General features: G+C 45.1%; 1 protein-coding gene across 3 annotated transcripts in view; it reads left to right on the top strand.

Moving 5' to 3' along the window:
- The window catches only part of MAP3K9 (mitogen-activated protein kinase kinase kinase 9), an 86,531-nt gene that overhangs the window by 51,336 nt on the left and 8,020 nt on the right, over nt 1-27,175 (top strand). The window contains exons 4-13 of one of the 3 annotated variants that reach the window (XM_031001860.3): nt 7,605-7,753; nt 8,683-8,858; nt 15,132-15,372; nt 17,560-17,682; nt 19,332-19,485; nt 21,702-21,770; nt 23,232-23,344; nt 23,932-23,973; nt 24,388-25,191; nt 26,868-27,175. The exon at nt 26,868-27,175 is cut by the window's right edge and continues 8,020 nt beyond it. In XM_031001860.3, coding sequence (XP_030857720.1) covers nt 7,605-7,753; nt 8,683-8,858; nt 15,132-15,372; nt 17,560-17,682; nt 19,332-19,485; nt 21,702-21,770; nt 23,232-23,344; nt 23,932-23,973; nt 24,388-25,191; nt 26,868-27,175 — 2,179 coding nt within the window. Of the gene's footprint in view, nt 1-7,604; nt 7,754-8,682; nt 8,859-15,131; nt 15,373-17,559; nt 17,827-19,331; nt 19,486-21,701; nt 21,771-23,231; nt 23,345-23,931; nt 23,974-24,387; nt 25,192-26,867 lie in introns of all 3 variants that reach the window. The other 2 variants (XM_031001861.3, XM_055362215.2) reach the window with 2 other exon arrangements.

The raw sequence follows: 27,175 nt of genomic DNA, 5'->3' as shown, positions 1-27,175 counted from the left end.
TGTCCTTATGCCAATACCACCCTTTCTTAATTAGTATGACTTTGTGGTAAGTTTTGAAATTAGGAAATGTGATTCCAATTTTGTTCTTCTCTTTGAAGATTGTTTTGGCCATTCTGAGTCCTTTGCATTTAATGAATCTTAGGGTAATTTTGTTAATTTATACAAAATAGATAGCTGGGATTTTGATAGGAATTGCATCAAATCTGTAGCTTTGTAGATTATTTACACCCTTTTTTTTTTTTTTTTCCGGACAGGGTCTCAATTGCTTGAGCTGGAGTGCAGTGGTGTAATCATGGCTTACTACAGCCTTGACCTCCTGGGCTCAGGTGATCCTCCTTCCTCAGCCTCCTAAGTAGCTGGAGCTACAGGCATGCTCCACGTTTTCTATTTTTTTTGTAGAGACAGGGTTTCACCATGTTGTCCAGGCTAGTCTTGAACTCCTGAGCTCAAGCTGTTCACCTGCCTTGGTCTCCCAAAGTGCTAGGATTAGAGGTGTGAGCCACTGCACCTGGCCCTATTGACATCTTAATAAGTCTTCCAATTCATGATCATGGGATATCTTTCCATTTATTTAGACCTCCTTTAACTTCTTTCAATGATGTTTTGTAGCATCTGTATATTGAACCTCATTTTACCATGCATTAATTACAGGGTAAAGTAGCTAATGAGAAGAAATGAGTTTAACTTTCCTTAAAATATCTGACCTGATCTCATTAAGTTGAGTTGTATACTGATATTCAACTATTTTTGATATATAAAATCAGCAATTTCATGTTTCAGTTTAACACTTTTATTGCTTGGCCATATGCTAATGAGATTAATACATCAATTAAGCTAAGCTGCTATTACAAAGAGGCATACAGATATGGAGGCTTAGATAGGATAGAAGCATATTCTCTTTCAAAAACTAGCTAAATAGCCCAGGCTAGCAGGGCAACTGTGCCCCATGAGATCGTTTAGGAACCTAGGTTCTTTTAGATTCCCTCAGTGCATTGACCTTGACCGAATGGTTAAATTGGGTGACTGTTATGTGTGTATTACAGTTTTCATAAAAGAGGAAGGAGAACTTACTCATGGCAAGCGCAGTTTATCTTTAATTTGGAAACTATCCAGAAGTTGTACACATCTCTGCATACCCGATTGCCTGCACTTGCTTATGTGGGCACACCTGGCTCCAAGGAAGGCAGAAAAATGTACGTTCTAGCTGGACAACTGTGTGCCCCACTATGGAAGACAGGAAGGGTGGATTTGAGGGGACAAGCAGCCACTTGTCACACTCAACTCTCTCTTGCCTTTTTTAATGGAAAACCATGATTTCTCAGTAACATGATTGTTTTCTACCTCCAGTATTCCCACTAGGTTTCTTCTCCCAGCCTAACCCTGAAATTGCTCAGGTTTTACTGTCACACACTCCAGAGGTTTCTGCTGGTGACGATTTGGACAGAGTTGTGTCATGTATCCAAGTACCTTCCCAGTGGGAAGGGAAAGCACAAATGCCACATGTAGAGTCTTCTCAGGATGACAGAAATTGTAGACAGGGAAGGACAAGGCCATTGCAGAGCTTTTTTCTCCACCGAAAGAACAAGGGCAGGACCTTTCAACTTTTACCCTAAGTATCCTTGTTGTAAGACTAACCTCTAGGTCTTGCCCTATAACCATGATCCTAAAAGCAGGCTTGAAGGAAGAGCCTCTGGTGAGAGGCATCTGATGAAATTATTCTACTCTCTAGAGGAAATCGCTTGGAGGTAAACCTCAAATCAGAAGCACTTTGGATGATGTGTCTTGGATATTGTCACATGGTCTGCCAGCAGGTCTCTAGTTGCTCTAGTCTAGACTTGTTCCCAGGACTTAAGCCTCCTGACCCAGTTTGGTTGATGATTGTGGTTTGAAAACATAATTCACCCTGCTCCCTTTCAGCTGTCTTAGCTTCTATGCTGCAGGATTTCCTTCAAAGCACAATTTATAACCCATTAAATAGGCCTGTCATTCCTTCTTCCTCAGGCTTACCCATCTAAGTAGCTCCAAATGGTCTCTCACCTTTAGCAGAGGAAAATGTGTGCCCACTGCTGTACATAGAGCAATGCTTGTACACTGGTAACAGTTGTTACCACCTCCAAATGCTTAAGGGCTAGGGTCTGTGGTAAATGTTATACATCTTCTATAGTCTTCACAAGAATTCCCCAAAGTAGGGATCATCATTTCCATTTTACAGATGAGGTAACTGGGCTCAGACAATTGAAGTCACATGCCTAAGTTCACCCAGGTGGCAGACATAAAGCTATGATTAGAACTAGATATGTGTGTAGTGACAATCTGTGCTTGTAGTTATGCCACCATCTGTACTGTCTTGTTCCTGCACTTAAGGCAGCCTCTTCTGAATGATCAGCCCACCGTGCCTAGGGCCCAGCAGGGTGTCCCAGGGAGGGCCAGGGCATGCCTAGGAACTTGGTACAAAGCTGTTTCCCAAACTGACTTGTAACTCACTGACTCATTCAAGAAGTGTCTGTGGAATGCTTGCCCTATGCCAGGTACTGGCTGAGTCTGAGTGCCCCACACCTCACCCCTCCTGGAGCTCATCCAGAGCTGGGGGCCTCTGCGCCTCTGCTATTCCAGGTGCCCAGGGCCATCTGGTTTGTCTTCCTGCTCTTTGAGTGTGCTTCTAAAGTTCTCCTGCAAATGTTGTGATGGAGGGTGAGATGATAAAGGGCTGGATCCTCAATTGTGTAAGTTTCTCTGTCTGCTTGGATTGGGGACTGCCTCAAGAAGGCTATTGCTGAAATTGTTCCCTTTCTTTGCACTGTGTGGGTAGAGCAGTGGTTACTGTCAGAGGGCATCGTCCCACAAGGCCTTCTTGCCTGTTGGTTGTGGGATGAGGTGGAGGCATTTTCTTAATCATTTTAAGTTTAAAAAATTACAATAGTGGCTGGGCACGGTGGCTTGCACCTGTAATCTCAGCACTTTGGGAGGCTGAGGCGGGCAGATCACAAGGTCAGGAGATCGAGACCATCCTGGCTAACATGGTGAAACCCCATCTCTACTAAAAATACAAAAAATTAGCCGGGCATGGTGCTGCGTGCCTGTAGTCCCAGCTACTCCTGAGGCTGAGGCAGGAGAATGGTGTGAACCCGGGAGGTGGAGCTTGCAATGAGCCGAGATCGCGCCACTGCACTCCAGCCTGGGTGACAGAGCGAGACTCTGTCTCAAAATTACAATAGCAAAACGTTTTCTATAGAAAAAATTTGAAAATATGGGTAAACAAGAAAGAAAAGACAGAGAAAGAAAATCACCCTGAACCCACTTATAGAGATAATGCGTATTGATATTTGGGTGTGTTTACTCCTATTCATGTGCTCATCTGCCTATCCCTAGTGGGATCTTTCTGTTTTAAAAGTTGCTTTTTGAATGTAATATAGCATGAACACATAACCACATTAATAAATATGTTGTTATGTCAATAAGTTTATCAATGTATATATTACATATATGTTAATAAATACATCATCATTTTGAATGAGGGTTCAGTTAATAAGAAGAAGAATTATATGCTACTTTCAATTTACAAAGTGCTTTCACATATATTAGTTCAATTATCTTTGTCAAAGATTATTAAACAGTCAGTGTGGTTCCTGGAATGTGGAATCATAGATAATTACCAAGTGCAAGACATTCCCCAGCCCACCTCATTCAAGGGAGACTGGTCACCTCCTTTCAGAGCATGGACCCTGACCTGACAGTCTAGAGATGGTGCAGGTTACTACAAAATAGAGCTCTGGCCCAGCACAGGCGTGGAGTTGCTGTGCCTTTTGTCAAGAAAGGTAGCTGTCCACTTTTCCTCACTTTGAAAAAAACATCAAACACCCCTCCTCCACCTCTGATCCTAGGAAATGGTTGAAGGGATTACCAAGCCTCGGGAGGTGGTTAATTATTGACTCAAGAGTAAATTCTGTGAGGGTTGGGTTAGGCAGTGAGGACTTTTAGGAAATTACTGGCAGCACTGTGGGAGCTGGTGGGTCTGTGTTGCAGGGAGGTACTCAGAGGCAGTGACTTAGCTGAACGAGTTCTTCCAGGCTGCTTGCAGATGGTCATCAAAGGACTTGTTGACCTTTTAACCTTGGGAGGGCAACCAAGTTGACTAAACCTGAGGTAAATCACGTCGACTTCTACTGCCCGCCTTTCCCTGGAGCTCAGATCCATGTAAACTTGTATTTCTCTTCAATTTCTCCAGTCTTCTTTCCCGCCAACAGAATACCAAGTCTTCATTTATATCACCCACCTTCCATTGTAAACATAAAGTGGGACACTGGCAGAGGAAAACTAGTTTAGTCAGCCCCAGAAAGACTTCTTCTCTGAATGCCAGTGTCCCTCAGCAAAGCCCTCACCAACACTGTAGCTCTACATAAGCCTCCTCAGACACAATCTCATTTCAGGCCCTTTTGGAGAAACCACGGGTCTACTAGCCATAGATGGTAATTTCTGGATGAGGGTTAGTTGTTGGTGTTAGTGATTCCTTGTAACTCTTCTGTAAGGTTGGTATTGCTGTCTTTGTTGTAGGGATGAGGAAACTGAGGTTTGGAGAGGTGAACTTGCTTCCTAAAGGCACGTAGCTGTTAAGTGATAAAACAGGCATTTGACCCAAGTCTGTCTAAATCTTTCTCTGGTAGCATTCTGCCTACTTGGGCAGTAGTTCTCACATTCCTTTTAGTTGTAGAACCCCTGAAGTGGGATAGAATGCAGACAAACAAAGAAACAAGCCAGGTAAGAGTAGAGCTGCCCTGACTGGAGCTAATGGGGCCAGTCCCAGTCCCATAACCCCCCACCCCTGCCTCACCCCCCACATGCTTCCAGGCAGTCTGAGACACCTTCACAGGACACTGAGAGCTCAGTGTGAAAACGGTCACAGAAGGGATGCAGGGACACAAACAGAACATATTTGGATCTTTGAAACACTCTATGATCTTTCCAGGTAGTTAGGGCCCAGATACTGTCTGTCTTTGCCTGGTTGGGAGAAAGGGGTTCTGTGGGACCTTTGGTTTTTATTCTCCAGGATGGAGGTGGGCATTTATTCCAAGAGCAAGCAATGGAGGATAACAGTGGCTTTGACCTAGGAATCTGGTTGGCAATGTTGAGAGTTCCTGGAGGTCACTTGGTAGAAGCTCCCCAGCATGACCACTACCTGGATAAGTCACATGAAAGGTTTGTCAGGAAGTGTAATAGTGCAATTCTTGATGATGTTTGGGTTTTCCTCTAGAGGACCCAGGGCAGCCTGCAGGACTGTCTGACCATGCGCTCGCTCCCATACCCACAGACCCACTCACTCACATATCTATGAGTGCTTCCTGTGTACCAGAGCTTGGGCTAGGTCCTGAGAATGCAAAGATTAAAAACATTTCTCCCTGCTCTTTAGGAGCCTATAGGCTAGCAGACAAACAGCTACAATACATGGCAGCCCAAATGGGCTGAGTAACATCTGGGGATGTCGAGAAGGCATCGTAAAGTATCCAATGCTATTCCCATAAGCCTCCAAACTAAAATCCATCTCCTGTCTAGACGAGTCAAGACCAACTGGCTACCAGGCTTTTGGTTTTTCCTGGCAAGATGCATAAAGAAAATGATAGTATTTGAAGGCCTCACTGGGGTAAAGCCGTCATCTGATGAATGAATAAATGGTGGGACATTTGAGTTGGATCTTGAAAGATGATTAGCGTTTACCAAGGAAAGAAATGGTAGAAGGCATTCTAGGGGGAATAAATTGAGAACTGGTCTGGGCCCACCATGATGTACTCTGTGTATGCCCTTAGTAATATGCTCCTAAACATGTCTAAAACTTGCTTTCCTCGTGTGCAAAATGTTGATAATACCTATCAGAATTATTGTAGAGATTCACAGTGATGTTTGTAAAGTGTCTTAGCGGTCTTCATATATAAGGTTTCATGATAAATAGCTACTGGGTTTATTATTATTATTGATTACTTTGAGACAGAGTCTTTCTCTGTCACCCAGGCTAGAGTGCAGTGGTGTGATCTTGGCTTACTGCAACCTTCGCCTTCTAGATTCAAGTGATCATCCTGCCTCAGCCTCCCAAGTAGCTGGGATTACAGGCGTGCACCACCACACCTGGCTAATTTTTGTATTTTTAGTAGAGATGGAGTTCCACCATGTTGGCCAGGCTGGTCTTGAACTCCTGACCTCAAGTGATCTGCCTGCTTCCGCCTCCCAAAGGCTGAATTTATAGTCTGGGATTACAGATGTGAGCCACCATGCCTGGCCTATTATTATTTTTTAAATTAATATGACCTTTGTTGCTGGTTGCAAAACTTATTGTTGCATTTGGTGTTGAAAACATAAGGAGAGCCATTCTTCTAACTATTCATAGCCTTATGGTTTCTTGTCCTGACTTATTCCTGGAAGGACTGAGTGCTGTGTGATTGTGTCTGGTTCTGATCGTGAATTCACAGAATAATTCTTCCATTAAGCTTTGTACTCCACATTCACTGACTCATAGGACACGAGAAAAGAAATTCTTTGTGTGGACTTGAAAGATAGGGAGGGCACACTGAAGTTCTCACAGCTGATGCGCTGCTCTGTTCTACCGATGTGGTCTACCCTTGTGAAACTTTTCCGTTTGAATTAGACAGAGATCTCCGTTAAGAACCCACTCACACTGATCTGGGGGCAGAAATCTATTCAACCTAGTGAGCATTTAAAGAAATCTTTTATGGGAACAAAATCTGCTTTGAGTGGTTAGCACTCTGCTTTTTGTAAAGCTAAAAAAAAAATCTGTTAATCCTAGCACTTTGGGGGAAAAAATGTATCTGTGACAAAAGCTGAAGTTTTCTTAAAACAGAAAAAAAATTATACTTGGGAGGCTGCCTCTTCTCCCGGTTTATTTCATTAATAATAATAACAGGCCAGGTGTGGTAGCTCACGCCTATAATCTCAGCACTTTGAGAGGCTGAGGCGGGAGGATCACAGGAGGTCAGGAGTTTGAGAGACCAGCCTGGCCAATGTGGTGAAACCCTGTCTCTACTAAAAATACAAAAATTAGCCGGGCGTGGTGGTGCATGCCTGTAATCCCAGCTACTCGGCAGGTGGAGGCAGGAGAATCTCTTGAACCCAGGAGATGGAGGTTGCAGTGAGCCGAGATCACGCCACTGCACTCCAGCCTGAGCAACTGAGCAAAACTCCATCCCAAAAAAAAAAAAAAAAAACAATAATGATAATGAAAGAGCTGTGGCCATTGGGCACTTATTTAAACACTATAGTAGCTCATTTAGTTCAACAATAGCCTTGCCAGACTGATAGTGTTATTCGTGCGTTACAGATGAGGAATTAGAGGCTTAAAGAGGTGTAGTGCCTTGCCCAAGGTCATATAGCTACGGAATTATGGAAGAAAACTTGAAAACCAAGTATGCTTGACTCCAGAGATTTTGCTTTTAGCTAGTAGGCTTTATGGTTTCCCTTTTATATCACATTAGTATTTCTGTTTCATTAGTCTCACTATGTGTTGGGGAGAATGTGGGATGCTCAGAAAAGACTCATGAGCTATTGCAGTGAAGTTGTACCTGAAGTTTATTACATGGCTTCTGTCTTCTTCCTTTCCTTAGCTATGGGGTGCTACTTTGGGAGTTGCTGACTGGTGAGGTGCCCTTTCGAGGCATTGATGGCTTAGCAGTCGCTTATGGAGTGGCCATGAACAAACTCGCCCTTCCTATTCCTTCTACATGTCCAGAACCTTTTGCCAAACTCATGGAAGGTAAGTAAGCCCTGGCCTGAACCAAACTGGAGACACTTTGCCTCTTGTAAGCACTGGGTAGAGTTTGGCCAATTCTATGAGATCAGTTACTGAAAGAGGAGATAAAGTTTCAGTCACCTAAGGAAGAATCCTCTGGGCAACTGGAAAGGCTTCTTCAAGATGACATCCACACCCTGCTGCAAGCAGGTCATATCTCCAGGGACTGTAGAAGTGAAATTAGTAACAAAAGCCTGCTATCTGGCACTTCAGCATATTATTATTTAATGCAAAATCAGAAAGTACAGCAACTTTTATGTCAGGACCTCTGAATACCTTAAGAGACGTGAAGAACATCTTAGGAGAAAGAACTCTAAAAGTCATCTAGTCAAACCCCATAATTTTGTAAGTAAGGAATCTAAAGCTGAGCGAAGTTGAGTGGATAGGTGGCCACCTCATTACCGAGTGGCTGAGCTGGGATTAGGTAGAATTCGCTTTTCCTGACTCCCACTAGAATGCTTTTCATCCTCGCCTCCTCATCATCCCATTGTGGGTGGGGGAAGGCTAATTCATTTATTTATGGGAAACTGAAGCCCAGGGCATAATTCCCCATTGTCTGTTCTTGAATCAGGTAGTAACGTGGTAAATTGTGTTGTGGTGGTGCTTTGTACAAGAAAACTCTTTGGGCTCGCTTTTCTTATCCTTAATTAACAGCCAGAATGGAATGAGTACAGAACTGCTGCATTTCATTTCCATTTTCACTCTTTATGGTTGTAATGGCGGACAGTTTGCTTTACTTCCTGAGCCTTATTTGAGGTTGCCTAAATTCTGATCTCTGTTTCTGGAAGAAGTAAGAGGTAGTTTTCTGGGAAGTGAGGCCATGTAATAGCCTAAGTCTTACATGTTTGCTTCTGTCCATTCATGCTTTCTGAGTATTCACATGTTCTATTCAGACTGCTGGAATCCTGATCCCCACTCACGACCATCTTTCACGAATATCCTGGACCAGCTAACCACCATAGAGGAGTCTGGTTTCTTTGAAATGCCCAAGGACTCCTTCCACTGCCTGCAGGACGACTGGAAACACGAGATTCAGGAGATGTTTGACCAACTCAGGGCCAAAGAAAAGGTAAACAAAAAAAAACACAAAAAAACGAACGAAAAGAAAAAAGGCATGCATTGAATTAGTAGACCTCACTCACAGGGACATCTGGACCGAGTCTGACTGACCATCTTGATTCTAGCATGCCCACCTTCCTGCTTGGTATCTACTTAATTGTCCAAACCAGAGAAGAATGCAGTTGGGCAAAATCCCAGTGCTTGGATTACAGGCCTTTTTTCTTTTCTCACAGTGGAATGTCTCACCCTGCCAGCTGGAAATATGAGAGGTTCTGGAAATGTTTCTTGATTCTACAATAGACTTCTAGAGGAAGGTTAACTTGATATAGGGATACTTCAGCCTTGAGGATAGTTATCAGAACATCCTTCCCATGTCTTTTGACATCAGAATCAGAAATAGAATATGGGCAAAAAATACCGTGGGTCTGAAATTGTGTGGCATTTTTCATGTTTTTATGAAAAGTATTTCAAGCCCAAACCAACCAGGATGTTCAGAGACTCCTAGCCTACCAGAGATCTGCTTTTTTGTTTTGGTGGCCATTCCCTAAATGGCCCCTTTCTGTTCCCTCAGTGTGTCCCTAGCAGTCAGTGTACACACAGGTGAAGCCAGTCACATGCAACTATATTGCTTATATAGGGGCAGGACTAAATCTAAGGGATGTAGCTAGTGGCAAGAGAGAAGTCTTTATAGATTTGGTTAATTTCTTTTATCCTTTTTTTTTTTTTTTTGAGACAGTCTCGCTCTGTCGCCCAGGCTGAAGTGCAGTGGCGTGATCTCAGCTCACTGCAGGCTCTGCCCTCTGGGTTCACGCCATTCTCCTGCCTCAGCCTCCCGAGCAGCTGGGACTACAGGCGCCCGCCACCTCGCCCGGCTAATTTCTTGTATTTTTAGTTGAGATGGGGTTTCACCGTGTTAGCCAGGATGCTCTTGATCTCCTGACCTCGTGATCCACCCACCTAGGCCTCCCAAAGTGCTGGGATTACAGGCCTTTTTTCTTTTCTCACTCTGCACTATGGGAATTTGGGAAGTTAATAGCCATATGATAATAATGATAGCTAAAATTGTTTATGGCTTTATGGTTTCCCACTTTTTCCACTTGAAAAATTTGATGAGACCTTTTTGTCTGTTTTATCCAGGAGTCCTATGGCTCCTGCCATCAGTATGTAGGCCAGGTGTTATTATTGTTTCAATCTCAGAGCTGAGGGTCAGCAACTTGCCTGAAGTAACAGAGTTAGTAAGTGGGGAAGCAGAATCTTGAATGTGGGTCTTCTGATTCCAAAAACCTATATTCGTTGTAATATTATATTAGTCTGTTCTCATGCTGCTAATAAAGACATACCCAACACTGGTTAATTTATAAAGGAAAAAGGTTTAATCAACTCACAGTTGCACAGGGCTGGAGAGGCCTCAGGAAACTTACAATCATCGTAGCAAACAGGTCCTTCTTCACATGGTGGCAGGAAGAAGAAATAAGTGCCCAGCAAGGGGAGAAGCCCCTTGTAAAACCATCAGATCTCGTGAGAACTAACTCACTATCACGAGAACAGGATGAGGGAACCACCCCCATGATTCAATTATCTCCACTTGGTCCCTCCCATGACCCATGGGGATTATGGAAACTACAATTCAAGATGAGATTTAGGTGAAGATACAGTCAAACCATATCAAGTGTCATTTTTGTTCTACACAAATGACTTACAAATAATTTCTGGAGCTGATTTGAAGAATTAAACTCTTTTTATGGAACATAGCAATTCTGAACACAGTACTGTTTGCCAGGTCAATGAGCATTCTCTAGAAGAATGGAGTGAGCTTGCAATGACTCTTTAGGGACCCTGGTGGGTGGACTTGCACTGGCTGTTGAGCAGAATGATTACAAAAGACTGTTCCTCTCACTACATAGTATTCCAGCTAGAAGAATCCCAAGAGTTGCTGGCCTTTTTTTTTTTTTTTTGATTGCTGCATCACTGACCCTTGGTTACCTTTCTTTTAATTGATGAAATTATAAGGGTACCAGCCAGTAAGAAAAATGAAGTTTGGATTTTGTCAGTAAGTAGTTACTAGGAAGTCAAACTCATTCTTATGATAGCTAACGTTTGTAGAGCATGTGCTATGTGCCATGCTTTCTTATACTTTCTGTGAATTATCTTATTTAATGAGATAATAATTGTCTGCGTCAATGATGTCAGTGCTATTAACTCCATATTACATGTGATGCCCTTATTAACTTGTCCAAGACCACACAGTTAATGATGGTGAAGCTGGGACCTGAACAGGCAGTTTGTTCCAGAGTCCTTTCTCTTAGCCACCATGCTATGATGCCTCCCTGTTATAAGGCTTGTTGTTTGGTAAGTGAGAGTAAGATGTGCTTTCTCTCTGGAGAGATTCTTCTTAACTCATTCTGTATGTGGAAGATGTGATTTGCAAACTGTGCAACACAAATAGGTGTTGCAAAAGTAGGAGATTCAATATGTTTAAGGGTCCTCCAGGTGAATGGTGTCATAGGCATATATTCCACAAATTTCCTGATTTACCCTATGATTCAGCCAATTCCTCAGGTTGGATCAACCTACTGTTTCTAAGTATTATTGTGAGAATGCATTGGTGTCGTCTGGGGTTTGTGTTCCATTAAAGAGAGTGACTTAGAGCCAGACCATCCCTTAGACAAGAGCATGGAGGAGACGAGGGCTTAGGAAGCTTGAAATTAGCTTTGACTTTTAAACTTTTACACTTTACAGCAAAATCAACCAACTAGGAATATTTTTTCTGCATCTTCCATGAATTTTTCTTCTCTTGGTAATGAAAACAAAGTCACGGGACAGAGAAACAAAGGATTTGGAGGGCGCACAACAATTAATTTGAGGTTTATTTCATCAAGGAAGAAGTAGTTCAAGTTCAACTCTCAGGAACTTGTGATAAATCTATGTTCCCATAAAGAAGGATTGCATTCACAATATTGCACTCTATCTCCTATTATTATTTCTCTTCATTCATTTATTGGCTCAATAGTTATTCAACCACTGAGCACCTAGGCCTACCACATGCTAGACACTTTTCAATGTGCTAATTCTTTTCTCATTTCTTTTCTATCACTTTTTTTTTTTTTTTTTTTTTTTGAGACAGAGTCTTGCTCTGTCACCCAGGCCGGAGTGCAGTGGCATGATCTCGGCTCACTGCAACCTCCGCCTCCCGGGTTCAAGCAATTCTCCTGCCTCAGCCTCCCAAGTAGCTGGGATTACAGGTGCACGTCACCATGCCCAGCTGATTCTTATGTTTTTAGTAGAGACAGGGTTTCACTATCATGGCCAGGCTGGTCTCAAATTCCCAATCTCAGGTGATCCGCCTGCCTCGAACTCCCAAAGTGCTGGGATTACAGGCGTGAGACACCACGCTGGCCTTCTTTCTATCACTTTTATGGCTATTTTGACATTATCCTGGGGATGGAAGACAAGCTGAATGGAGAGTTTATAGCATCAGAATATTGTATTCATTTCTTGATCTCTTTCCTCTCTTCCGCTGTTTACCTGCTGCTCAGCTTCCCCAATATGGGTTCACATGCTTGTTTTCTAGCTCCAGGTTCCCTTTCTACACTATTTTGTTTTAGTCCAGAATGGTTACTTATAGTGAGTATTTCATTGAGAAGTTAGGTTTCGACCACAGAAGTGTTGCTGTGGCTCCTTTACTGAAGAAATATCCTGCTTTTTCAGACATGGCTCTCTCCAGGTTCCACCCCACACCCCACTTTCATCCAAGGCCCAGGGTAATCAGCATTAAGAGTTTAAAATCTAGATTTAAAAATTTTGTAGACATGCTTTGTTTTCTTTCCTGTTTTCTCTACTGTTTCCTGATTCTATATCCCCTCCCCTCTTTCCAGGAATTCAGTGCTGGGCTCGCTTGTGAACTCATGTGGAAGGATAAAGGGGAGGTAGGGAACAGGTTCTGCCATCTGATGTGGCTCCTGCTTCCATTCTCAGAGCAGGACAAAAGGGCCTGTTCTTGGGTCACAAGATGCAATTCCAAATGGGACTTTGTCCCAGTTCTACCCTCTAGCTTTCTGGCTTCAGCTCTCCCCCTAGCAGTGTGACTGACTGTCCTTCAGATTTGCAGGGGCACGGTCTGCTCTGGGGTGACATCTGCTGTGCGCATTGAGCAGTTTGTTTCAGGGGGGTGTGATAGAGCAGCAGCCAAATTTGGTTCTAGAGCAAGTGCCTGAAAAACACCTCAGGAAATGTTCTCTTTTTTCCTTGCTTTGCTTTCGTGATTCTTCTAGAGCAAATCATTGTCCTTTAAGATAAGGTGAGAGTTGAAACCACATACCTCAGTGGATTCATTCCTCAAGTGAACATGAAGATTTAGATGACATGCCTCACATAGCTTTTGAGCAGCCACCCTGGAAACATATTTATATTTTATTGTTAGATGTTACCTGGAGGATGATTTATGTACAATGGATACCTTTTAAGCTGGATTAAGTTGGCTCTGGTTTAAAAATATCTTTTTTTTGATTTTTGTTTTATTATTTATTTTTAATTATACTTTAAGTTCTGGGGTACATATGCAGAATGTGCAGTTTTGTTACATACACGTGCCATGGTGGTTAGCTGCACCCATCAACCTGTCACCTACATTAGGTATTTTTCCTAATGCTCTCCCTCCCCTAGCCCCCCACCCCCACAGGGTGCGTGATGTTCCCCTCCCTGTGTCCATGCGTTCTCATTGTTCAACTCCCACTTAGAGTGAGAATATGAGGTGTTTGGTTTTCTGTTGTTGTGTTAGTTTACTGAGAATGATGGTCTCCAGCTTCATCCACGTCCCTGCAAAGGACACGAACTCATCCTTCTTTATGGCTGCATAGTATCATGGTATATATGTGCCACATTTTCTTTATCCAGTCTATCACTGATGGACATTTGGGTTGGTTCCAAGTCTTTGCTATTGTGAATAGTGCCGCAATAAACATACGTGTGCATGTGTCTTTATAGTAGAATGATTTATAATCCTTTGGGTATATACCCAGTAATGGGATTGCTGGGTCAAATGGTATTTCTAGTTCTAGATCCTTGAGGAGTCGCCACACTGTCTTCCACAATGGTTGAACTAATTTACACTCCCACCAACAGTGTAAAAGCATTCCTGTTTCTCCACATCCTCTCCAGCATCTTTGTTTTCTGACTTTTTACTGATCACCATTCTAACTAGTGTGAGGTGGTATCTCATTGTGGTTTTGATTTGCAATTCTGTAGTGACCAGTGTTGATGAGCTTTCTTTCATATGTTTGTTGGCTACATAAATGTCTTTCTTTTGAGAAGTGTCTGTTCATATCCTTCACCCACTTTTTGATGGGGTTGTTTTTTTTTTTCTTGTAAATTTGTTTAAGTTCTTTGTAGATTCTGGATATTAGCCCTTTGTCAGGTGGATACATTGCAAAGTTTTCTCCCATTCTGTAGGTTGCCTGTTCACTCTGATGATAGTTTCTTTTGCTGTGCAGAAGCTCTTTAGTTTAATTAGATCCCATTTGTTAATTTTGGCTTTTGTTGCCATTGCATTTGGTGAAAAAACATCTTTTATATAATAGAAAAAATTTGGCTGGTCGCAGTGACTCACGCCTGTTATCCCAGCACTTTGAGAGGCTGAGGCCGATGGATCACTTGATGCCAGGAGTTTGAGACCAGCCTGGCCAACATGGTAAAACCTAATCTCTACTAAAATACAAAAAAATTAGCTAGGTTTGGTGGCACATGCCTATAATCTCAGCTACTCCGGTGGCTGAGACATGAAAATCACTTGAATCAGGGATGCAGAGGTCGCAGTGGGCTGAGATCGCACCGCTGCACTCCAACCTGGGTGACGGAATGAGTTGCTGTCTCAAAAAATAGAAAGTAAAGTAGAACCAAGTCTGTAAATAAATACATGATTATATTTTCTATTCAAACGTATATATATATATTTATATATATATATAAATATATATAAATCACAGGCGATTTTAATGAAGAAGGAAGGAGCGACTAGAAACTCTTAGCCCCCATTTCTAGGGCTTGACCTATGGCTTTATCTTCTCTGACTGTCCCGTCAGTATGGCTGTTCTGAGCCTTCCTTTCCCCACCATTCAAGGTGGTCTGATGTTCATTTACCAGCTATTGAGTCCTCTCTCTTCACTGAGCATCATAGGAGAGCTCTCCAGGTCACCATAAGCCCTCTGGGAGCTCTCAGGCCTCATCCCACAGCCCCTCTGCACTGAGCACCCCAGTCTTTTCTCTGATGGTTCTGCCCATCCTGCAGGAACTTCGCACCTGGGAGGAGGAGCTGACGCGGGCTGCGCTGCAGCAGAAGAACCAGGAGGAACTGCTGCGGCGTCGGGAGCAGGAGCTGGCCGAGCGGGAGATTGACATCCTGGAACGGGAGCTCAACATCATCATCCACCAGCTGTGCCAGGAGAAGCCCCGGGTGAAGAAACGCAAGGGCAAGTTCAGGAAGAGCCGGCTGAAGCTCAAGGATGGCAACCGCATCAGCCTCCCTTCTGGTCAGTGGCCGGGGACCGGCTGGGAAGTGGGAGCAGGGCAAAGAACTCGTGTGGCAGAGGGTTTGTGGGAGCCCGGGGCTGAGCTTGGAAACATGACACCCTGGGGCTCAAACTCCAGCCTGTTTTAAATGGGCCGTTCTGTTCACTGGAAAGACTGGCATGTTGAAAATCTACCCTACTCCAGGGAAATTGTTGCACGTGAGTGAACACAGAATATGAAGTGAGGACAACCCGGCAAGGTCCAGGCTGCTAGAAGCCTGGTGGCTCACAGGGGCACATCTCACTTTAGGCAAACCTGGAGAAGGAAGCATGAAGTTGGGGGAAAACATTCCAGGGTGTGCATGTGTGAGACACGAGAAGTTTTGGCTCTGCAAAATAACTTGTCTCAAGGTTTCTTTTTTTTGAGACAGAGTTTTTGCTTTTGTTGCCCAGGCTGGAGTGCAATGACAAGATCTTGGCTCACTGCAACCTCCACCTCCCCAGTTCGAGTGATTCTCCTGCGCCATGCCCCTGAGCAGCTGGGATTACAGGCGCATGCCACCACGCCCAGCTGATTTTTGTATTTTTAGTAGAGACAGGGTTTCATCCTCAAGTGATCCACCCACCTGGGCCTCCCAAAGTGCTGGGATTACAGTTGTGAGCCACCACGCCTGGCTGACGTTTTTTTAATTAGTCCCCTGAGTGCAGTTGAGACTGGGTTTAATGTATGAGAATTTACATGATAAGATTTACATGTGACCTTTCAGACACACACATCAGTTGAATAAACATGCATTTGTTGTACTGCAGCCTTGGGGAAAATATAAAGAAATATGAAACTATTAATTAGAATCTTTGTGGTGTGTAATATATCCATGGAGAGAGCTGAATGCTAAAATGTGTGTTGATGTAGATAAAGATATTCACTGTGTTCTAAGTCTATGAGGCCCTAGAAAGCAGGCTTATTAGAAGTGTAAGGAACAGGCCAGGTGCAATGGCTCATGCCTATAATCCCAGCACTTTGGGAGGCCGAGGCGGGTGGATCATCTGAGGTCAGGAGTTCGAGACCAGCCTGACCAACATGCAGATACCCCGTCTCTATTAAAAATACAAAATTAGCCGGGCATGGTGGTGCATGCCTGTAATCCCAGCTACTCAAGAGGCTAGGCAGGAGAATTGCTTGAACCCGGGAGGCGGAGGTTGCAGTAAGCCGAGATTGCACCCTTGTACTCCAGCCTAGGCAACAAGAGTGAAACTCCATCTCAAAAAAAAAAAGTGTAAGGAACAAAGAAAGAATGGTCTAATAGGGGCAGGAGTAGATGATGTTAAGCACTAAAGTGGTGGCTTAATTAAGTACAGATAAGGGAACTCATTCCATGCAGTTGAGTGAATATGTTCATGAGCCATGTTTGCTGGTTCCCTTGCTGCACGTTTGTTTTTCCTTTTCAGACAGCATGGACTCTTTAAGCACCCTTTGAGCATCTAGCATGTGTCAGCATATTGTTGCATGCCAGGATGCAGATAGAAAAGCTATAGTTCCCACCTGCAGGGAGATCACAGTCTAATGGGGAGACATAGGTGCAAGCAGCAGCTGTTTATTTTACCTCTTTGATAGATGAGGAGACTGAAACTCAGAAATTCAGACCTGCAAGTTTTACATTCTTTATGCTGTACTGTAACTTCCTTTGGAATGTGTCCGAATTGGAGCCATTTGCTCCATCTCCCTCACTGCCCTAGGTTCCCACAAGGGCTAGTCATTGATACCCTGCTGTGCCTGCACTTAGTGAGAAGAATCAGTGTCCCTGCTTCAGTCCCGGAGAAAAGAGGACCAAATCTATCTGATAATAGATTATGTGAAACCAATAATTTTAAGTTAAATTTCCTAGAATAATCAACAACATCTCATGAGCTAAACAGCTATTCTTAATACATAACTGCTTGAACTATATTCATTATATAGACAGCTTTATGAAGCTCACAAATGAAGTTCACTTGCACAGTGAATTTTCCATCTTTTTATACGTTCATCTCCCCATGTCCCTTGGGAAAAAGAGATGATTCTAAAAGAGAACATTTCCCAGGTGAACAAAGAGCTTTTCAGGAAACTGGGGCCTGTCCCTCAAGGATGCTGAGGAATGTCATATTTCTTATATGAATTTAATTATGGGAAATGTTAATGCATACACGTGTTTGTCTTTCCGCAAGCAGATTTCCAGCACAAGTTCACGGTGCAGGCCTCCCCTACCATGGATAAAAGGAAGAGTCTTATCAACAGCCGCTCCAGTCCTCCTGCAAGCCCCACCATCATTCCTCGCCTTCGAGCCATCCAGTGTGAGACTGTTTCCCAAATTAGCTGGGGCCAGAACACACAGGGGCACCTGTCCCCTGCTCTGTCCAGCCACCGACTGGTCCAGGCTTGCTCCATCCATAACTTCTGCCACCTCTCCTCGACAATGTGTATATACATGCACATATGTACGCAAACCCTTAGCCCTCTCCCTTGTCTCTCTCCATTAACTTTACTACTGCCCCCTCTACCTTTTAGTCACATATCAGCAAAGGGATTTGTGGGTGCTAATGGGATCTTTAGTGGTTTGCAAAGCAATTTAGAAACTGGTGTGTGATGTAGATACAGGTTGCTACCTGGCCTGAGAACCTAACACACTCTTTGCCATATTTGGGGCATCATTGTTTTTCTTTAGTCCACACTTCCCCAGGAAGGGTTTTTTTTTCAAAGTATAGGTCCTAAGGAAACTTGCCATATACTTTATAATAGGCCAAATCTGGACCAATTTTATCTTTGCTACAGTATTTGCTTAAAAAAAATACTCACACATACATGTAAGTGTGTGTGTGTGTGTGTGTGTGTGTGTGTGAACATACACCTATATGTGAATGAATTAGTTTCCCTGGTTTAAAGACAGATTTTATTTAAAAATCCAAGATTTCGGCTGGGCGTGGTGGCTCATGCCTGTAATCCCAGCACTCTGGGAGGCTGAGGCGGGCAGATCATGAGGTCAGGAGATTGAGACCATCCTGGCCAACATGCTGAAACCCCGCCTCTACTAAAAATACAAAAAAGTTAGCTGGGCATGGTGGCACCCATCTGTAGTCCGAGCTACTTGGGAGACTGAGGCAGGAGAATCGCTTGAATGTAGGAGGCGGAGGTTGCAGTGAGCCAAGATTGCACCACTGCGTTCCAGCATGGGCGACAGAGTGAGACTCCGTCTCAAAAAAGAAAAATCCAAGATTTCTAGCTTTCCTTGAAAAATGAAATCAAATCAGTAAGTTTCTTTTTTCATGTGGCTACAGTTGGCTGGCACTAATAGCAGCTTCCGTATACTCCATATTTTGCCTCAGCCCCTTCAACCCCTTGTTTTTTGGTAACTAGTTCGCTCGTTTATGATATAAGCACAGTCCCTGGGGCATTTGGGTCTCAACCCTTGCTCCAAGGTATTAATGTCAGAAAAATATTCCTCCTCTCTTATCTGTCTTTCTCTAGGCCTGTTCCTTCCCCCTCTCCCACTCCAGACTTCCTTTTCCATAACCTTGAACTCCTCATTTTCTTCCCAACCCTTTCTTTGCAAGATTCCTGCATTTCCATGCCTTCCTTACCCCTTGTCTTTTTTCCCCCCTTACCTGCCTCCTTATTTGCTGACTACCCAATCCCACCCAACAAAACAGGTAAAGTCAGATCTGTTTGGAACTCTGATGTCTGGCTGGCCTAAGCTCTAGCTTTACATTGGATTTGTGAAAATTGAAGAAGTGTTTCCATGTTTAGTACTTTGAGAGAGCTAAATGATTGGTGGCTGAGAACTCCATTACTTTCCTGGAAGGGTCCACTTGGGCACAGAGTTTTTGATAAGGTCTAACTTCCCTGCAGCTCCAAATGTGTGTGTGTGTCTGGTGGTATAGAGGCTAGTTTGGGGGAGCCCTGTCTGTCCATTTTCTAGATCCTGTCCAACCCTTGTGATTCACAGTGACACCAGGTGAAAGCAGCAAAACCTGGGGCAGGAGCTCAGTCGTCCCAAAGGAGGAAGGGGAGGAGGAGGAGAAGAGGGCCCCAAAGAAGAAGGGACGGACGTGGGGGCCAGGGACGCTTGGTCAGAAGGAGCTTGCCTCGGGAGATGAAGGGTAAGTGCCAGATGACATGAAATTCTTTCTCTCTTGAAGATGGATGTACCATTTAAACATAGGATATGAAATAACTTTTTTTCTCTGTCGTGTGTTTGATTGCTTTCTGAGAAATTACAAGCTTCTTGATCTTTACAACAGTTTTTCACCCTCCAAGTTCCTGGAACGTCCTAGAACAGGCATGGAAAACTTTTTCCATAAGGAGCCAGATAATACATATTTTAGGCCTTGTGATTCCTATGGCCCTGTCACAACTCTTGAGCGCCACTCTTGGAACACAGAAGCCTCCAGAGACCATGGACAGCATGTAAATGAGCGAGCGTGGCTATGTTCCAGTAAAACCTTATAAAAGCAAGTGGCGGGCAGGGTTTAACCCACCAGTTAGAGTTTGCCAACCCCTGAAGGCGTTCTACTCAGAGCAGCAAGTAGCCCAAGCATTAACCAAATGTAAAAAGTTCTGCCAGGGTGTTCTGCTTATACCTGGCTCTTCTTCCAGCTTTAAAGCAGAGGAAAGAGAAGAAAGAGCAGAAGTTAACAGGACTCTCTTGCCTAGAGGCTCATGCTGAAGCAGGGGCAGGCAGAATAACCCAGCCCTGGTAGTACAGTTGTATACAACTCCAGGGCAGCTAGAACTTCTTTCAGATCTCACCCCATAGCCACACTGCCATGTATGATGGCCTCCTCTGGGCAGGGCACAAGAGGGGTGAGAGCCTGGAGTGTGCCTGTGTTCTCACTCGTGGGCTTGAGTCCTGGGGGTCAGATTCTCCCCTGAGTCTGGGTTCTTCACAGGCAAGGCATTCATAGTGTAGTAATGAAGATCTTTGACTCTGGCACCAAACTGCCTGGGCATGAACCCTGGCACCACCACACCTAGCTGTGTGACGTTATGTTTTCTCATTTATAAATGGCATAACATTAGTACCCATCTCATGGAGTTGAGGCAAGGACCAAATAAGTTCATCTTTGTGAGTGCAGAGAGGATGAGCTGGCCCATAGTGAGCGTATGTAAATATTAGCTCTGATGACACTTCCTGCTTCTCATGCAATTTTACATCATATCTGAAGAATGGACGGAACCATTTATACTTCATATTCTTGGTGTTAGAAGCTAGCACAGTGTTTCTTGATGTTTCTATTAAATAAGTGCGAGGATAGCCAGCAGTCTCCTTCCACATTTTTTAGTGACTTTCTAAAGAGCTTCTCAGGTTGAATATTAGGCTTACAAGAGCCCTGAACCTGCAAGTGGCCTTGGTAATCCTTTAAACACTAAGATTCCATGTCCAAAATCTATGATTTTCCCATGTCAGATCTGAGCCGAAGGTAAAAATAACAGTTTGATTCATAAAGGATTGACTCTCTGAAGCTAGGCTTTGTAAATCACTAGATACCTTTGAGCAGAAAGTTTAGATATGTAGGGCAAACTACCTCAGCTATGTAAGAATCCAGCGATGGAATCCTTGGGGGATGGCAGATTCTTCTACTAAGTTTTGTAGGAGCAAGAGCTCTCCAGTTTGTCCTTTGAGCTCTGGGCTAGAGTAGGGTTGAGCTGGGTCTGAGAAACTCAGTCACCCTGAGTCTCTTGATTTAAATATTTTTTTTCTTTTGGTCTTGGTAGTAAATTAACTTTATTTCACATTGCAAAATATTAACTTTGGAATTTTCTTCTTCCTCACAAACTTTTGAAGGAATTAAAAAATATATGACTTAATTTTTTCATGATTCTTAGTTCCTATTGAAGAAATAAAAGTATATTCTATCCAGACTTGAGTGAAGACCCCTTTAATGTCAGAAATTTTGAGAACTTCTGTGTGATATTATTTCTGGTTTTAGTACCTTTTGACTAAAGAAAACACGTGATGAACAAAAGCCATTTTGAATTCAGTAATGTTAAGTGAGTTTTGCATCCTCATCCTTTTAAAAAATAATACATATTTGTCCAAAACATGCATACCTGTCTATAGACTGCTTGGGTATCTATGGATTCACAGGCCCCCTGCAACCGTGCTGCAGCTGCCCAGGGATCTTTGTCCTGGGCCTGTCTTGGCTTAAACAGGACCATCTTGTTAAGATTCTTTCATGGTGTGGGCTTTGTGTCTGGACAGTGGGAAGGCAGCTGGCGATGTGGTGTGAGTCCAGCCTTGGGTGTTTTGGTGTGGGAGAGGCTGAGCTGGATGTGCCCTCCATTGCCTGCTACTGATTCTCTTTATTCATTGAAGATCCCCTCAGAGACGTGAGAAAGCTAATGGTTTAAGTACCCCATCAGAATCTCCACATTTCCACTTGGGGTGAGTCTCATCTTCACCCTTTCACCAACTGTCCTGGTAACAATCTCCCTTCCATTTCCTTGTTCTTACAGCATACCCCATAGAATCAAGCCTCGTTATTGCCAGGGCTGAACTGACTTTTTTGTTTTTGTTTTTGTTTTAAGCAGTACCATTGTGCACCTTGGGAAAATTCCTGTGTTGATCTAATTTTACCATATTCTTCACTCCACTGACCACTCCAATTAGGATACTCCTGGCACTCTTGGTTTTAGAGAGGCTTAGATATGTGGCTATTTATCCTTTGGTCTTCAGCACTGGTTTTGACTTTACTAATCTGGATTTTCCTGGATCCAGAGCCGGAAGTGATGTTACGAGAGTCTCAGTTGGAAGCCCCAGGCTGTGGGTTTGGCAGCAGGCTTATCTCTGACTATATTTTGGTTGAAACCAGTGGTGGTTGGGATGTACTTTAATTTGCTGGTATTTCTGATAGCACTTGAAACAGAATTCTGAACAGGGAAAAAGTTGGTCCTCTGTCTCTCTCAAGATGGCTGGGACTTTGGGGAAAGTGGTCTTTAGTTGAATGATTCTTCCTAGCCTTAAAAAAAAAAAAAAAAGAGCCACTCTGGTCATAATCCCAATATTTCTAGGGCAACCATAGCCCACAGATTCCTCAGTCCTCCCTTTTACTGTCCTCTAGGGAAAAGACCAGTGCTTCTAGGCCTCTGGTTCCCCCCTCCTACAAAGTGGTTGGCGGGGTGCCCAGGCTGTATCCTCGGAGAGTTACCGGCTTTCCATATGGGCTGATGACAGGGATTTGAAAGCGAGCTCCTGTCCTCTGTCTCTCCACCCCCAGACAGACCAAGGGCTCTGCTTCAGCACTGTGCACTACCCACTTAGGTCTGTCCCACAGTGCACTGGGTTGGTGCAGCTTTGTGGGTTGGTTTTTCCTTTTGAAAAGGGGATGGCTTTGAAAGTTGCCTAAGCATGCCATAAAGCTTGGAAGGAAAGCCTGAGAAATGCCTTATGTGGAGTAGCCTGGTCCGCCTCTGCTAGCTCGGCTGCCTGGTGCTTGCCTGGCTTCACAGGTCTTTGCATCACAGTAACTGTCATGCCATGAATGTGTTGTGTCCAGTGTCTGCTTTGAGTGCTTCTCTCTTGAGATGGGCTCAGGCAAGACCCCCGGCCAGCAGGGCCATCCTTATTCTTTCTGTCTGCTTGCCAGCTTGCCCATTAGTTCTTTCTACAGTTCCACAGCAGCATGTGAGGGGGATGGGTCATGTCATTGCCCTTTTCTTCCCTGGAGCATGTGCATTTCTGTTTGTGAAGCAGGTGGGCTTGGTAAGAGTCATTGCCTGTATGTACTCCAAGGTTCTTTGGTAGAATGAAGCAGGCAGGTAGAAACGTCTCCATAGACCCATGGAGCTGAAGGTCAAGTAAGAAAGGTAACCAGTTCTGACAGTTTCCTCTTTTCCTCTGATTCAGCCTCAAGTCCCTGGTAGACGGATATAAGCAGTGGTCGTCCAGTGCCCCCAACCTGGTGAAGGGCCCAAGGAGTAGCCCGGCCCTGCCAGGGTTCACCAGCCTTATGGAGATGGGTAAGCATAGCTCCTCTTGAGAGTCTTGGCTGTCTCCCTGCTCCCTGGGGGCATTCTTGCCCAAGCTTCTAGGACCATTTAAGGACCCCTAGCACTGCTTCATGGAGGAAACATTGGGAATGTTTTTGTTCTAGAATGTTCAGTGTTCTAGAAACTCATACTGCACTTGTGTTAAGGGGCCGGTATTAGTCAGGGTTCTCCAGAGGGAGAGAACCAATAGGAACCAAAAGGAAGTTTATTAGGGAGAATTGTCTCACACAGTTACAAAGGCAAAGTCCCATGATAGGCCGTCTGCAAGCTGGAGAATGAGAAAAGCCTGTAGTATGGCTCCCAGGGAAGACAGTAGAGTGGCTCAATCCCAGTTTGAAAGCCTTAACATCAGGGAAACCAGCAGTGCAGCTCCCAGTCTGAGGCCTGAGAGCCTCCGAAAGGCCTCAGTTACAAGTCTGAGAGTCCAAAGGCTGAAGAACCTGGACTCTGATTTCCAAGGGCAAGAGGAGAAAAAGTGTCCCTCTCCAGAAGGGAGAAACAGAGAGAGGAAGCTCAGCAAACTGAGCATCCCCCTTTTTCTGCCTGCTTTGTTCTAGCCTTGCTGGCAGCCAGTTGGGTGGTGCCCATCGACATTGAAGGTGGGTCTTCCTCTCCCTGCCCCCTGACTCCCATCTTAGTCTCCCCTGGAAACAGCCTCACAGACACACCGAGCAACTGTGCTTCACCAGCCATGCAGGCATCCCTTAGTCCAGTCAAGTGGATACCCAAGTCACTATCACAGATCCCTTATGAAAGAAATGGCAAATTAGCAGATCTTTTATTCTGCTCTGAGGAAATGGGCTCTGGAATGGAGAGTGGTTTCCCTGTGTTGGGGGGTGGATAAAGCCCCCTTGGTTCAGTGTTCAATTCCATGTCCTGCTCATCACACCATTGAACCTTTGTGTCCCTGAGACTGAGACAGGAGGCCTGGGGTGAGGGGAAAGGGCCACATTCTTATTCCTGCCACCTCATTTCCATTTCCTGTTTCTCTTCCGCTCTTGTCATCTTCACAGAGGATGAGGACAGTGAAGGCCCAGGGAGTGGAGAGAGTCGCCTACAGCATTCACCCAGCCAGTCCTACCTCTGTATCCCATTGCCTCGTGGAGAGGATGGCGATGGCCCCTCCAGTGATGGAATCCATGAGGAGCCCACCCCAGTCAACTCGGCCACGAGTACCCCTCAGCTGACGCCAACCAACAGCCTCAAGCGGGGCGGTGCCCACCACCGCCGCTGCGAGGTGGCTCTGCTCGGCTGTGGGGCTGTTCTGGCAGCCACAGGCCTAGGGTTTGACTTGCTGGAAGCTGGCAAGTGCCAGCTGCTTCCCCTGGAGGAGCCTGAGCCACCAGCCCGGGAGGAGAAGAAAAGACGGGAGGGTCTTTTTCAGAGGTCCAGCCGTCCTCGTCGGAGCACCAGCCCCCCATCCCGAAAGCTTTTCAAGAAGGAAGAGCCCATGCTGTTGCTAGGAGACCCCTCTGCCTCCCTGACGCTGCTCTCCCTCTCCTCCATCTCCGAGTGCAACTCCACACGCTCCCTGCTGCGCTCCGACAGCGATGAAATTGTCGTGTATGAGATGCCAGTCAGCCCAGTCGAGGCCCCTCCCCTGAGCCCATGTACCCACAACCCCCTGGTCAATGTCCGAGTAGAGCGCTTCAAACGAGATCCTAACCAATCTCTGACTCCCACCCATGTCACCCTCACCGCCCCCTCGCAGCCCAGCAGTCACCGGCGGACTCCTTCTGATGGGGCCCTTAAGCCAGAGACTCTCCTAGCCAGCAGGAGCCCCTCCAGCAATGGGTTGAGCCCCAGTCCTGGAGCAGGTGAGCCTTCTTCCTCTTTTCTCTTTCCTTTCTTTGTGCCTCCTCAGGGAGTGAAGATGTTTGCAGGCCTCATTTTCTCTTTGCGCTTTGGGATTTGAGTGAACACCATTCCTCCTCTTAGCCAATCAAGGAATACAGATCTGGGATCAGAGAGGCGGCCAGGGCTGGCTGACTTCTCTGACCTGTGCCTCAGGGGTCTTCCCTGAGGATTGAAAGAAGACAGTGAGGTTCTAGGAAGAATCAGAGGACCTGGGACTCCTTTGGAATGTCCAGACCCTGAGTCTTAGGGTAGGGTGGTGTTTTCAGGGCACAGGAAGGGCAGGAGTCTAGCTTCTGGTTATTCCCTGAGGAGGATGATGCATTTTCCAGGAAGGAATCTTGCACTGCATGTGGGAGCAGTATTTTCTGCCACATAGCTGGGATTTTGCCTCTCATTATAGCATTAGTTCACACACACTCAGAAGGCAGGCTTCCACCCATTCATCACACTCTTCAACACTCACCCCTGACTCATACCTGCCTCTTCAGGCGTGGAGATGAGTCCAGGCAAATTGCTATCCCTGTGCATATGACTGCCCTCGACATCTGAAACCTGGGGACACACACTCTTTCCTGTCACCATCTCTTTCCTGTCACCATCTCTTTCTCCCTGGAAGACCTAAGTCTGACTTGGAAACAGCCTCTAATCCAGTAGGAAAAGGGGGGATAGTAATACCCTTTCAATGAGATTTAAATGTCAACAACAATTGTATTTAACTGTTTGGCTTGACCTGCCCTCCTGTTTTTTGTTATACTCAGATATGTGACCTCTTTGGGAACAGAAACCCTACGTTACTCACCTTTGGACTTCTGATACCTAGCTCTGTTCCCGTCACATGTTTATTACATGGATGAGCAGTAAATGAACAGATATGCCCTTGAGTCAGGAGGCAGCAAGCTTTTTTGGTGAAGGGCCAGATAGTAAATATTTTAGGCTTTGTAGGCCGTACAGTTTCTGTTGTAACTAAACTACGCTGCCGTAGTGGGAAAGCAGACACCAGATGTGGCTGTGTTTCAATAAAATGTTATTGTATACCTTTTTTTCTTTTTTTTGAGACAAAGTCTCACTCTGTCACCCAGGCTGGAGTGCAGTGGTGTGATCACAGCTCACTGCAGCCTCGACCTCCTGGGCTCAAGTGATCCTCTTGCCTCAGCCTCCCAAGTAGCTGGGACTACAGGCATGGACCATCATGCCTGGCTAATTTTGCAAAAAAATTTTGTAGAGATGGGGTTTCATCATGTTGCCCAAGCTGTTCTTGAACTCCTGGGGTTAAGTGATCCTCCTGCCTTGGCCTCCCAAAGTGCTGGGATTATAGGCATGAGCCACTGTACTCCACCTAAAACCTTGTTTATAAACACAGGTGGCCAGCTTGTGTGTCATTTGCCAACATCTGCCTTCAGTTATTTCATTACATGTGACCCCCAAATGTCTTATTATTCTTACCAGATACAGGGATCATGGCCTTCTAGGTCACTACTGTATCCCCAGTGCCTCCCAGTAGGTGCTCCACAAACATTTGGTCATTCATGTTCTCCTGATTGCGTAGGGATATGGTGGTGTTGGGGGGGAGTAGCGGATATCTAACCCCGAAATATGGTGCATCATCTGATCCTTCTCCCTTTGTCTTTTTGACCAGGAATGTTGAAAACCCCCAGTCCCAGCCAAGACCCAGGTGATTTCCCCCGTCTCCCTGACCCCAATGTGGTCTTCCCCCCAACCCCAAGGCGCTGGAACACTCAGCAGGACTCTACCTTGGAGAGACCCAAGACTCTGGAGTTTCTGCCTCGGCCGCGTCCTTCTGCCAACCGGCAACGGCTGGACCCTTGGTGGTTTGTGTCCCCCAGCCATGCCCGCAGCACCTCCCCAGCCAACAGCTCCAGCACAGAGACGCCCAGCAACCTGGACTCCTGCTTTGCTAGCAGTAGCAGCACTGTAGAGGAGCGG

Source organism: Gorilla gorilla, chromosome 15 (assembly GCF_029281585.2).
Source record: "Gorilla gorilla gorilla isolate KB3781 chromosome 15, NHGRI_mGorGor1-v2.1_pri, whole genome shotgun sequence".
Classification (NCBI taxonomy): Eukaryota; Metazoa; Chordata; class Mammalia; order Primates; family Hominidae; genus Gorilla; species Gorilla gorilla.
Note: the sequence above shows the minus strand (reverse complement) of the source record. Positions and strands in the feature narration are given on the sequence as shown.